The following is a 14489-nucleotide window of genomic DNA, read 5'->3' on the forward strand; positions in this document are numbered from 1 at the left end:
ACACAGAAGTGGCTCAACTTACCCAACATTAGAGGTATAGTATGTTGTCACTGGGGAATTTGAGTTCAAAATAAAAAAGTGGGAAATGGTCCATTATCCCATGACAGTCTTACTTTACAGCACATTATTCAGAATATCTGAATAATATACAAAGCTATGAAATATACAAAGCTTTTTCTCCAAATGTTAAATTCTGAGACAGCAAAATAGTTTTACCTTTTATTAAATTGAACAAAGACAGACATCATTATTCTACATTCCCAACCGTCAAAGTTTGCAAGATAATATTAAATGTTCCTCATTGCAGTTCATCAAACTGTGTGTGTTTGCAGAGGAATATAATCACATGATAAAAAGAGCTGGATTCTATTTGCCACAACTATCATTTTTTGTAAAATTATACATTTCATAGTTTATGGCTAATCTTTCGTAACAAAAAATTTATATCATAAAAATGTATATATGAAATACACAGACACAAAATTCATATAAATCTTGCTATAAATTTGCTTTGACACTGAAACTAATTGTACATGTCATGTAGAACATTTACTTTATCTTGTAAAAACTGTTGTGTGATTAATATGTAATGTTACTATGAATGAATATTTTGAAAGAATATTTTGATGACTTCTGATAAAGCCATATTTTCCTGTATCATCACTAGAGTTTATTTTAAAGCAGTTTTTCATCTGAAATGGCCTGTCAGGTTTGGGATGCTTGATTGGGTTACTTTCATTTTCATCTCTAACTTTTTCTTTTGCACAATCATCAACTGTAAAAAAGTCTACATGTAGAATGAGAGGAACTTACAATCTCTGTATTACAATCTTACAATGATTAACAAATCTCAGAAAAGTGTTTTCAAATCTGTGAAAAAAATCTATAGCAAAATGTTTTTAAAACACATTTATTTTTGATACTAAGTATACTACATCTTGTAACATATATAAATAAAATGACATAAATATTATAATTAAACTTTATTCTGAGTATTTCTTTATTGCACAACGCACAGTTCTAAATATTAATCCTAAAATGTGTTTTAATATCATTAGTAATGATAGTATGACCTCGGTATAACAGCATGCCAGATATTTAAAGTGTACCAGAAGTATATTTGCAATAGTTCCACTTAAGCACAATCAAATATACTTTAGTTGAACCTCAGCACTGTTTCCGCATAACTAAACTACATTAAGTCAGAAATTAGTTGTTCCAATTTAGTAGACTTTAATTACAATGCCAGGATATTTGAATTAATACATGAATATGTAAATACATGTGTAGTATACTTAGCATAAAATAAATGTATTTCGAATACATGTTGGTATATTTATTTTTCACATGAGGATATCCTCATTGTAATATATATTTAAACAAAAGAAGCAAATGCAATAGCAAATAAAGACAGCAAACGCTTGGGTTTAACAGTACAAAGGCAGCTGCACTCCAGTACAATGTTAAAGATAAAAATATGAAGTTATAAAACCATAGAAGAGACTAAATATTGTATGTTAGATGTACCCAAATAAATGCTCCTCATGTTTAACTACTGAGACATCAGTACCAGCGACAGATGTCAGAAAGAGCACCTGAGGAAAAGCAGCACTGAAAAGCCATGCAGTTTTAAACACATCAGCTTGAGCTCACGGTGGAGAATCAAACCAATGATGGAAAAGGTAATGCTCCTCTTTCTGAAGAATCCAGATCAATTCAGCTTTCACCGTGTCACTGTGCTTACGTATAATATCACAGATCTCTCTCATGCTCTTCTCACTGGTTAAACTGGCATGTGTGATTTCTGAATATTGTCCCTCATTCATTATTCATCTGCAATGTTCCCAGTATATGTAACTCTCTGAATGAGATCTGGCCAGTTATTTAAAAATGCTGCATTATCTGCCTCACTATTCAGACGCAGCGTGTCTTTCTCAGTTGTTGCAGTGGAGACTCGTTTGATCCTCCTCTCTCATTTGAAGATCATTCTCCCGATGCTTCTCGAGCTTAGAGAACCTGTAGCACAGAGAGGCAGAATGATAGAGAGAGAGTGTGTTTATGCACAGACAGCCCTTACAAAAAAGAAGTATACTTCCAGTTAATTTTATGAAGTATACTTACGTAAAGATCAATTATATTTTTAAGTACACCTTATCTAGTAAGTATAATGGTAAATGGTAAATGGACTGCATTTATATAGCGCTTTAACAGACCCAATGGCCACCAAAGCGCTTTACATATTGCCTCACATTCACCCATTCACGCACTCATTCACACACTGACGGCGGTGTCAGCCATGCAAGGCGCCATCCAGCTCGTCGGGAGCAGCTGGGGTTAGGTGTCTTGCTCATGGACACCTCGACACTTGGTCAGGTGGAACAGGGGATCGAACCACCAACCTTTCGGTTTGTAGACAACCTACATGAACCACTGAGCACTGCCGCTATAATACTATCAATGTTCTAGAAGTAAACTTGTAAGTGAACTATTTCAATAATGCATAGGACTAAATCGACCCACTTTAGTATATGAAAGTATACTTTTAAGTGTACTATATGTGTAACAGTAGTACACTTTAAGTGCACAACTAGTTCACAACTACGTTTCTCATATGTACTGCATCTGTAGGAATTTACAGTATAAGTATAATAGTAATTTACTATTTTAATACTAGTAAATTTTTTAGTTTATGAAATTACACTTTGCATACTCTCAGTAAACTATTAGTTTAGTCGTTTTATACTGCAAGTTGTAGGATTACAAATTTTATTTAAATGTTTAATTGAGCTTCCAATACAATAGTATAGAAACTGAGAAAGTTTAGTAGACTGAATTTAGAAATCAGAGTATCAGCAAGAGATTCATTGCCAGTCCTGTTCTCTCTATTGTAAGTTAAATTGATCAGAGCTCTGAGACTATCACCTTTTGTCTTTATGCTCTGCCTGGCCATTAAGATAATGTGAAGGTATCGGTGAAGAGTCTGGCTGATTGGATTAGGATATTTACATTACACTGTTATACTGATTGGATTAGGATTGGTAACACTCTCAGTCTAAGGCACGTTCCTAACCCTGTATGTCTCATTTACATGCTTTTGTTTCAGAGTGTCTCCACCTTTATGTAACTCCTCCTCCTTAAAGGGTATATGAACTACTGTATACTGCATTAGTTAGACTTGGGTAAGATTTTGGACGAAGCAGATTACAGCAAATAAAGAATCCTGCTTAAAAGATACAATCCCAACGTCTCCTGGTCTTCGCTTCTGAGTTTCTCTACACTTAAGAAGAACAAGGTTTACAACAGATGGTGCCGCCACCCGGATAGAAGTAACTTCACCAGAATCCAGATTGAACTCAACAAAGATCTGACTGATTTCCAGAACTGAATCTCAACTGAGACTATCTGGAATCTCAGTGCAACAAAGCTGACTGAGTTCCAGAACTGAATCTCAACAAAGATCTCAACAAAGCTGCTTGAGTTCCCGAACCAAGCTCAACAAAGATCTCTGACTGAGTTTCCAGACGGAAATTTTCCGAACAACGAACGATTTGGTGAGTTTCACTCTATTCAAAGAACCGCGGAAGACCAGTACAAATCTGTTATTCCTCTGCGCCGTCAGAAGAAGAGTTAACAAACAGCTGTAGAGTTTGGTTAACTAAGTTTATCCTCTAAAGTTTTCTGTTAGCGATGAAAGTGATCCTCTGTTCACAGAGAAGGTTAGCATTACGTGCTAATATTTTGTTTTATCCTCTGTTTCAGGCAGGGAAGATTAGTGTAAAGTGCTAGTAATATTGTGTTATCCTTTGCTCTGCCAAAGAAGGTTAACAATAGTTGATCTGTGTTAACAAGTGTACCCTCTGTTGATCAGAGAAGTTTTAGTGTTTTTGATTGTGTGATAACAAAGAAACATCACAAAATGGTTAGAAGAAATGCTCGGCTGGTTCCAACAACTGAAAAAGGTGGTCTTGCGACCCCTTTGTGGTCAGATAGTGAATTTAAAACACTGTTAGGAGAACAAATGAACCTAATAGTCACAGGAAAAGTAAGACAAGAACTAACACAGAAATATGAGATTCATCCAGACGAGACTTGGTCGGTAGATGAGTGTAAAAAGGTGCTTGGAGCAAGTATCCGCAAAAAAAATGTGAAAGGCATATTATGCTGCCATAGAGAATTTGGGTTAGCACTAGCTACACAACAGTCTCAGCATAACTCAGAACTAGAGAAAGAGAACAAAGAGCTACGTGCTAGAATTTCTTCTTTGACCAAGAAATTGAACCACGACAAACCTATAGAAAAAAATGATGTAGAAGAAGTTAGTCAGCCGGATAACATTTACCCTGACTTACAAACGTTCTTTGAAACAGATGCGGCTCTCCGTCCAGTAACTGATGTGCCTGTAAATTCAGTAAACGTGTGTGGTGCTAGAAAGAGATCGCAGGGAATTGAGGGAACTGAAAGTGTTCATCCCAACTCTTCTGTTGTCCAAATCCAAACTGTTGCAAAAGCACTTGGACCTAAAGACATAGAGAGACTGTCCCAGAGCCTACCTTCAGCACGTAAACAGTTTTATGAATTTAGAAGAACATTAATCAGCAAAATGCGTCTATATGACATGTCGTTAACAGAGGTCACACAGTTAATGTCACAAATTTTAACTGAAACTGAATTCAACAATTTTGAATCTGCCGTGACTTCTGAAATACAACATGCCAGTAGAAGTGATATGAGAGAAGGTGTTTTGAAAATCCTAAAGAATATCTTAGGCTCCAAAATATATTGGTCTAGAATTACTAGCTGTGTACAAAAGAAAGATGAAAATGTGTACGAATATACTGAGAGGTTTTGTCAGTCAGCCGTAACTTACAGTGGAATAGTGGATGATTCTGAAAGTGTGCTTGATGACAAAGGACCACTGATTCGTATCTGGTCAGATGGCCTTGTGGCCGAATACAGAAGAGCTTTGCCATTTCTAGATATAGCTTGATCTAACAGAACTCTCAGAAGTAACTTAGACAGTTTGGCGGCATTGTAAAGAGATGCTGATGTTAAAGCCAAAGTGAGAGTAGCAGCAGCAGCTACATTTAGCACAACACCACCAGAAAACAGGTGGTCTAAAAAAGAAGGCAAATGCCACTACTGTGGAAAATTAGGACATTGGGAGAAAGAGTGTAGGAAGAAGTTGCAAGATACAAAAAGAAATGCTATGCATAATTCTACTCCTTCTCAGCCTGCATACAACCCTGAAGTAGTTCCGCAAGTGTCCACTGAAACTTTAGGTTCAGGCTCTTCTAAGAGCACAAAAAGACCAGGAAAAAAACTAATTGTTGGGGCTGTGAGTAGCTACCTTACCCCTGTAATCCATCATAATGACAAAATAATTTTTGTGAAAGGTAGCATACAAGAGAAAGAAATTGATTTTTTGCTTGATACAGGTGCAGAAATTACAATAATTCCTACAAAATTGGCTAAAGGTTTAGACATTCCGTACAAGAAAACGTCTCGGTTACGGATGTAACCCTCGCTCCCTGAGTAGGGAACGGAGACGTTCCGTCGGATGACGACGAATGGGGTTTCGCTTAGAAAGCCTATCAACTTCGAGTATTACAAAACGAGCCAATGGCAAGGAAATGCCATGGGTCTGCGGAATTTGCATGACGTAACTCCGCCCCACCTCGTGGGTATAAAAGGAGGACGCCGTCAACATGCAGATATGTTTCTTCGCTGAGGAGCCAAGACTGAGCTCAGGCGATCCCCGCGGTTCAGCAGAAAGTGGCAGGCAGACGGAACGTCCCTACTCAGGGAACGAGGGTTACATCCGTAACCGAGACGTTCCCTTTCGTTGTCACTCCGAGTTCCGTCGGATGACGACGAATGGGGTTACCAGTCTAATCACGCCACCTTCTCAGCTGTCTTCCAGTACCCTGCGTAAATCTGAGACCCCTGTCGTGAGACTGGACGAAGGACTCCTATTTAGCACAGGAATACCAAGGTACACTGGGAAGCATATCCCAAGCTTTTGGGGAATATGCAATTAAACCCAACCCGGGGGGGGGGCACTTAGAGAATACACATATGACCCAGAGGGATGCATATGGAGAACACTGGGGTGTCCAGCCGCAGGTGGAATATTTCAACCCCAGGGGTGGCAAGGTGGCTTGCCAAGGGAAAGACACATGCTCAGAGAGGCTTACAGTGGAAATACACATGTGGGGGTCGCTCAGAGGAGGGACCATGCACACGGGAGGCACCTAGCCGACGCGCAGGCAATAGACACTGGCGCCGACGTCAGGAGTGCTGGAGGAACTCAGGGCTTTCGGGGAAGCTCATCTGAGGAGAATATCGCACGTATCCAGTCCGTGGAGTGGAATGGCGAGCAAGCGAAGACACCTGAGCGGGTCCGGTGCTAGCTGGTTGAAGCGAGTACATGAGAGGACACTGGCTTCACTCGGAGATTGTAGAATCTGGCGAATGTGTTGGGTGTCGCCCAGCCTGCAGCTCTGCAGATGTCTGTTAGCGAGGCGCCATGCGCTAGAGCCCAAGAGGACGCCACACTCCGGGTGGAGTGGGCAGTCACAGCAAGGGGGCACGGTCGGCCTTGCTGCTGGTATGCCAAAGCAATGGCGTCCACTATCCAGTGAGACAACCTTTGCTTGGAGAGAGCCTTTCCCTTCAGCTTCCCACCATAACAGACAAAGAGCTGGTCTGAGGTCCTGAGACACTGCGTCCTGTCTACATAGGCACGGAGAGCGTGTACTGGACAGAGCAGTGCCAAGGCTGGGTCTGCCTCCTCCGGGGGCAGCGCTTGCAGGTTCACCACCTGGTCCCGGAAGGGAGTGGTGGGAACCTTGGGCACGTATCCAGGCCGGGGTCTCAGGATCACGTGAGAGTAAGCCGGCCCGAATTCCAGGCACGCTTCGTCAACGGAAAATGCGAGCAGGTCCCGTACCCACTTGATGGAGGCCAGTGCAACCAGGAGCGCTGTCTTCATTGACAGGACTGATTGCAGAGGCTCAAAGGGAGCACTCTGCAGGACGGTTAGAACCACTGAGAGGTCCCAAGAGGGAACGAGAGGAGGGCGAGGAGGATTTAGTCTCCTCGCTCCTCTCAGGAACCTGATGACCAGGTCATGCTTCCCCACCGACTTACCTTCGATGAGGTCATGGTGTGCGGCAATAGCGGCAACATAGACCTTCAGGGTGGAGGGAGACAGCCGTTGCTCCAACCCATCATGAAGGAAGGAAAGCACAACGCTGATCGAGCATCTCCGGGGGTCTTCTCGGTGAGAAGAGCACCAGTTGACGAAGAGGTTCCACTTCAACGCATAGACTTGTCTCGTGGACAACGCTCTAGCGGAAGTGATGGTAGCCACCACCGCAGGTGGTAGGGTACTCAAACCTGCCTCGAGCCGTCCAGGAGCCACACGTGGAGGCTCCAGAGATCGGGACGAGGGTGCCACAGGGTGCCCCGTCCCTGAGAAAGGAGGTCCTTCCTCAAAGGAATGGGCCAAGGAGGTGCTGTCGCGAGGAGTACAAGTTCGGGGAACCAGGTCCGGGTGGGCCAGTACGGCGCGACCAGAATGACCTGCTCCTCGTCCTCCCTGACCTTGCGCAAAAACTGCGCAAGCAGGCTCACTGGGGGGAACGCATATTTGCGGCCAGCTGTGCACCAGTGCATCCGTGCCGAGCGTGCCCTCGGTCAGGGAATAAAACAGGCCGCAATGGGTCGAGTCGTGAGAAGCAAACAGATCTATCTGTGCGTCCCCGAACTGGTCCCAAATCAGCTGAACTGACTGGGGATGGAGTCGCCATTCTCCAGGGAGGGGCTGAAGCCGTGAGAGCTCGTCGGCTGCACAGTTCATAGCTCCGGGAATGAAAAGGGCTTGAAGCGACCTCAGATGCTTCTGACTCCATAGAAGGAGGTGGCGAGTGAGTTGTGACATACGGCGGGAGCGTAGACCACATTGACAGTTGATGTACGCTACAGTGGCGGTATTGTCTGATCGGACTAGTACATGTTGACCCCTGAGCAGCGCCCGGGAGCGGTGCTCGTTCCAGGGGGACACCCGCCCTGAGAAAACTGAGGTTCGACCACGGGGTGAAGATCTGATGGCAGGACGGAGTAGCTGGTACTCGGAGTGCCTAGTTGCCATGCCCACCTCGGGACTCGGTCGCGAAGCCAAAGCTGAAGCGGTCTCATATGAAGCAATCCGAGCGGCGTTGCCACGGCTGCAGATGCCATATGCCCCAGGAGCCTCTGAAAAAGTTTCAGTGGAACCGCACTCTTCCCCTCGAATCAATCAGACAAGTCAGCAGTGACTGCGCGCGCTCGCTCGTAAGCTGTGCCTTTTACATGGCGACCGAGTCGATGTCCATACTGAGAAAAGAGATCCTCTGCACGGGGCAAAGTTTGCTCTTCTCCCAGTTGACCCGAAGGCCCAGACGAGCTAGGTGCCGGAGCACTAGGTCCCTGTGTTCGCAGACCTGGTCTCGAGAGTGAGCTGGGACCAGCCAGTTCCTGGTAGGGGAACAAGGGCTGCCTCGACGACCTTCGTGAAGACGCGAGGAGACAGGGCTAACCCAAATGGGAGGGGGTCAATCGCTGCAAACCAATCCTGGGGCTGCATACATTCGACAAAGTGTTTGGCAATGAGCATCTGAACGGCGGCCTGTGAAGGGAGCGATTCAGAACGCGCAAGTCCAGGATTTGACGTAACCCACCGGTTTTATTGGGGACAATGAAGTAAGGGCTGAAGAAGCCCGACCTCATTTCGGCTGGGGGGACAGTCTCGATTGCACCCTCCGCCAGCAGGGTCGCAATCTCTGCTCTATGATGGGGCGCCTTGCCCCCGATCAAAGTGGAGCGGACTCCCCTGAAGCGGGGAGGAGACCGTGCGAACTGAGCCGGGACATAGCCGGGACAGACGGGGAAGCTCTAGCCAGGCTCCGAGGGACTGAACCAGCGGGGTCACACGAACCACAGACGTCCTCCCGGGGGGCAGCGAAGCGGAGTAACTGGCCCAGACGTGGACGGCATAGCGGTCTGGTGTGGGGGCACAGTTAGCAACCGTTCCCTGGCAGAGGGGGCCAGGGGAGGACCAGGCTGGTCGTCGTGCGGGGGCCTGCTCTGCCAGGGGTCTGGCGACAGAGGGGGACAGGGGCTAAGCGGTCCGTGGACGGCACGCCGTGTCAACCACCTCTGGGACAGAGGGGGACGAGGAGAGCACGGCTTGTGGGCGGCGCTCTGTGTCGTCCGAGAACTCTGTGTACCCAGAGACGGGAGAGTCAGTTCTAGGAGAATAAGGATTCTTCCCCGGCCCTCCACCGGGGAAAGGAGTGGTCCTGCTACCAACTCCTGGAAAGAACTGAGTCCCATCTCTGAGGAGCCAGTCTTAAGAGCGCCGCTTAACCCGGCGGGGGGCGGGGCTGGAGAGGGCTGTGGCGTCCGCCTGCGGCTTCCAGAGCCGGCCCGGGTGAACGGGCGGGGTGGGAGCCGCGGGAGGGCGCCTTGGGCGGTGGGCAGACCGAGGGATCAGAGCGGACAGCGAGGCCGTCGGGACAGAATCAAAGTCAGTCTGCACATGGGCGGTTGAGAGCTGTTGGGCAAAGCCCTCAACCGCACCACCAAAGAGGCCGACCTGGGATATGGGAATGTCGGACAGACGGGTCCGCGCGACATCCAGCACATCAGACAGGTTCAGCCACAGAATGATGGGCATCACAGAATGATGGGACCCAGGGAGCGTACGGCCACTTTCGTCGCTCGGAGAGCAAGGTCAGTGGCGGCACACAGCTCAGTGAAGAGCCCTGGATCAGTCCCGCCCTCGTGCAAGTCCATGAGCATCTGGGTCTCCATGGCATGCAGTGAGGCGGCTGCCAGTCCCGTGTCGCTATAGGATCTCGCCACAAGTGTAGAAGAAAAACTACAGGCCACGGACGGGTGCTTAGGATTGCGCCGAGAAGAAGCGCTCTGAGGACACATAGTCAAGTCAAGTCAAGTCACCTTTATTTATATAGCGCTTTTACAATTCAAATAGTTTCAAAGCAGCTTTACAGAGATAACAGGAAAGTAAAGTTGTAATAGTATTGTTAAATTCAAATTTAAGTGTTAAATGTCCCCAACTAAGCAAGCCAAAAGCCAATGGCGAATGAAGGCGAAAAAAAAAGGCGACAGTGGCAAGGAACCAAAACTCCATCAGGTGACAGAATGGAGAAAAAAACCTTGGGAGAACCCAGGCTCAGTCAGGGGGCCAGTCCTCCTTTGGCCAACAAACGAACAGTGCATGATTATGATTTAGGCGGCATAATAGGTCAGAAGTCAGTTTGGACCAGAACTTTCACTATAGCACATAGCATCACATAGCATCGCAACAGAGCGTTCAGCATGGGGGACCCCAGTGTACCCATGGGCAGCGGCCCCATCGAGGGGAGGAAAAGCGGATGAGGTCAGCGAGCGGTCCCGAGAAGACAAGGGGGTCTTCTAGGACTTCGAGATCTCATCATGCACGTCCGGGAAGAAAGGTATTGGGGTTTGCCACGGACGAGGGTCGGCTGCCTTAACCAAAAAAACAATCGTCCCGGGAAAGCATGGCCGAAGGTGGCAGCTGTGACGAGTCATCACTTCCAGGAGAATCAAACCCACCTTGTGAAGCTGCTACAAACATAGTATCATCCTCTGTAGCTTCAAATGAAACACACGGGCCACCAGAGGGTAGACCCGTGGGAATCACCTGTTCACTAGCGGGCACCGTCATTGAGGAGGGGGGCTGGGGTCGCGGACACAGAGTCGGCGCCTTGTTCCAGACCGTCACCCTCAGGTCACCCTGGCCACCAGCCGAAGATCGGGGGGTGGATGAGGGGACTCTCACTCTTATGAGTTCACAGAGTCTCTACCTTAATGACGTGATGGTCATGTTCCCACAGAGAGAACATGAGTCATCCACGAGCGCTGCTCTAGCATGATCAAGCCCAAACATACTAGACAACACTCGTGCCCATCAGAGTCCGATACCAAGCTGCCGCAACCATTCATCTTTGAAATGCACGGGCGAGCCGTCTTTAAAAAGACGTGCCTGTGCGAGCTCTTTTGTGAGAGGAGAGAAAACTCCGCGATGTTGAAGCGAGCAGGGAGAAACACACTCACTGGCAGATCACTGCACAGATCAGCAGGCAATGTGAATTCGCTGCAGATCGCCATCACACCAACACCGGAGAGTGGCTCGTCTCGTAGAGCGAAGTCAGAAATGGCCGTGGAGTGAAGAGATACTCTTGGCTCCGAAGCGAAAACATATCTGCATGTTGCCGGCGTCCTCCTTTTAGACCCACGAGGTGGGGCGGAGTTACGTCATGCAAATTCCGCAGACCCATGGCATTTCCTTGCCATTGGCTCGTTTTGTAATACTCGAAGTTGATAGGCTTTCTAAGCGAAACCCCATTCGTCGTCATCCGACGGAACTCGGAGTGACAACGAAAGGGAACCAAACTTTCTTTAACTGGTGTAGTAGGTGAAGATTCTGTTTGTATGAAACCCCGCCCATAGAGGTACAATTTGGCCCTAAAACTCTGACTACAAAACTGCTATGTGCTCCATTAAACACAGGTGCAATTTTAGGCATGGATCTCCTGAGACAAGTACATCTAACTTTAGACATGTCCTCAGAATCTGCTAGCATTCAGATTTCCTCAGCACAAGTTTCTACCAATAATGTAATCCCTCCAGAGTATGCTTTCTTACAGAATCATCCAATTTGGGCTAAAGACAAGGATGATTGTGGTTTGTTGACAGGTGTAGAACCAATAAAATTGACGGGAACTCCACCTCCGGTCACCAAACAATATCCGATCAATAAGGAAGCTATACAGGGGATCAAACCTATTGTAGAAAAGTGGCTGACGCAAGGAGTGCTAGTTAAAACCAACAGTCCCTGTAACTCACCCATATGGCCCATCAAGAAATCCAATGGGACATGGAGACTCACCATAGACTACAGAGTAGCCAATAAACATATTGATAAAATCACCCCCTTAGTGGCAGATCCTTCCACAATTTGTAATGGCCTACCATTAGAGTGTAAGATTTTTTCAGTAATTGATATGTCTAATGGATTCTTTTCTGTACCATTGCACTCTTCACAGTTGACTATGAGCAATATCAGTGGACACGTTTGCCACAGGGATTTCAAAACTCCCCAACCATATACCATCAGGCTGTGAGACGTGATTTGTGTGACCCAGAATGTCTGGTAAAACAGTCCACTATGATCCAATATGTCAATGATATTTTGATTGCCTCAACAGATCACGAGGTACATCAAACTGAATTGGCATCATTGTTGGACTATTTGCATAAAAAAGGACACAAATGCAGCTTTCACAAAGCTCAAATTGCTAAAAAGCAAGTCACATTTCTGGGTCAAACAATTGGTGCAGGAAATAGATCCATTACACAGGATCGAGCAGCTTCAGTCAAAACCATACCTCCGCCTACTACCATTAAAACACTCCGCTCATTTTTAGGAACAGCAGGTTACTGTAGACTGTGGATTGAAGAATACGCCTCGATTGCACAGCCTCTCTATGACTTGATGAAAGGCCATGGTAAAGATTCAGATACTGTTTGTATGGAAGAACTTCACCTCAAAGCATTCAATGATTTGAAGAGAGCACTATGTCAAGCACCAGCATTAGGATTTGCCCAACCCTTTGTGCTTTATGTCCATGAACACTTAGGCTTTATGACTGCATGTCTAATGCAAGATCATGGGGGCAGTTTACGCCCAATTCATTACTATTCTGGTAAACTTGACATAGTCGCTCAAGGTATGGCCCCATGTCTTAGAGCAGTGCAGGCAGTTCATCTAGCTCTTCAGGCTTCAACAGTAATGGTGTTAGGTCAGACTGTAAATGTAAAATGCCCTCATGCAGTGTCCGCATTAATGAATCAAGCAAAAGTCACTTCAGTAACCTCCTACCATGGGGAAATTGGTTAGCAACTCTCACAGCTCCGAACATTGTTTTACAGTGTGCACCAGTCACGAGCCCATCCTCATGTATGATGTCTGCAATGACTGAGAATTTGTTAGAGGATGAGGGAGAAATGACTCACGATTGTGTTACGCTTACATATACACCTACGAGTGAATTAAAATAAACTCCCATAGAGAATTAAGAATTTGAGTTGTTTGTTGACGGTTCAGCTCAAGTAATTGAAGGTAACAGACGAGCAGGTTATGCAGTAACGTCCACCACGGAAGTGTTAGCTTCAGGACGTCTTCCAGATCATTTTTCAGCTCAAGCTGCAGAACTAGTAGCCTTAACAAGAGCATGCACGCTAGCTTCAGGATCAGTTGCTAATATCTACACAGATTCCAGATATGCTTTTGGGGTAATTCATGATTTTGGTGTCATTTGGCAAACCAGACAGTTTCTAACTTCTGCTGGATCCCCCATTAAGCATGCTGAATTAGTGAAAGATCTAATGTTTTCCATGAAACTTCCAAAGAAATTAGCAGTGATCAAAGTGAAAGCACATCTCACAACTAATACTACAGAAGCTAAAGGTAGTGCTCTTGCTGATATAGCAGCTAAATAGGCTTGTTTCTATGCAACTGTACAAGTGTGTTCAGGTAGTGCAGCACAGAAGACAATTATGCCTCCTGAATCAATAATTGATCTGTACAAAGATGTTCCTCTGTATGAAGCATGGACTGTCATGACTTTTAAGCACAACAGGAAGCAATAGCAGGTTACTCAGGTTTATTAAAGACAAACACAGAACAGATGATAGACACGGGCGTGGACAGACAACGCAGGGACTTTGATGGCCAGCGTGAGAAGTCCGTGAAGTGCGAGTCCGTGAAGTGCGAGTCCGTGAAGAGCGAGTCCGTGAAGAGCGAGTCCGTGAAGTGCGAGTCCGTGAAGTGGTAATCCGTGAAGTGGAGTCCGTGAAGAGAAGACACGAAACGATGATCCACAACAAGACGATGAAAACAGGGGAACACGATGACAGGAGAGGCAGGAAGACTTGACAGGAACACCAAATGAGACATCAACCAAAACGATCTGACAAAGAGGACGAGAAGGTGGTGAGTATATATAGTGAGATGAGATCTGCTGCAGCTGGTGATGAGATAATGAACAGCTGGAGCGGATCAAGGAATGTCACACCCACTACACACGTGCTTTCATACAACAACATAAACACGAGACGAGAAGGAACCAATGGATTTGTATATCGTGACAGTACCCCCTCTCCTAGGAACGCCTCCTGGCGTTCCCAGACACCCTTACCTGTCGATTGTAGTCATCGATCAGAGAGTGATCCAGGATGTCTCTAGCAGGTACCCAACTTCTCTCCTCCGGACCGTAACCCTCCCAGTCCACCAAGTACTGAAATCCACGCCCCCTCCGCCTTGAATCCAGAATGCGATTTACCGAATAGGTGGTATCCCCATCTACGAGACGCGGCGGGGGGGGGGAACCGGGACTTGC

General features: G+C 46.3%; 1 protein-coding gene across 4 annotated transcripts in view; it reads right to left on the minus strand.

The window, feature by feature from the left end:
• Positions 1–206: 206 nt before the first annotated feature.
• LOC143746266 (uncharacterized) overlaps positions 207–14489 on the minus strand; it is a 192550-nt gene continuing 178267 nt past the window's right edge. For all 4 annotated transcript variants that reach the window (XM_077238109.1, XM_077238094.1, XM_077238101.1 and 1 more), the window contains exon 12: positions 207–2016. In XM_077238109.1, the coding sequence (XP_077094224.1) occupies positions 1935–2016 (82 nt within the window). In that variant the 3' untranslated portion in view covers positions 207–1934. The remainder of the gene's footprint in view (positions 2017–14489) is intronic.

The sequence above is a fragment of the Siphateles boraxobius genome, unplaced genomic scaffold, assembly GCF_051911475.1.
Source record: "Siphateles boraxobius isolate OS27281-9 unplaced genomic scaffold, OSU_SipBor_1 10, whole genome shotgun sequence".
In the NCBI taxonomy this organism is placed as follows: Eukaryota; Metazoa; Chordata; class Actinopteri; order Cypriniformes; family Leuciscidae; genus Siphateles; species Siphateles boraxobius.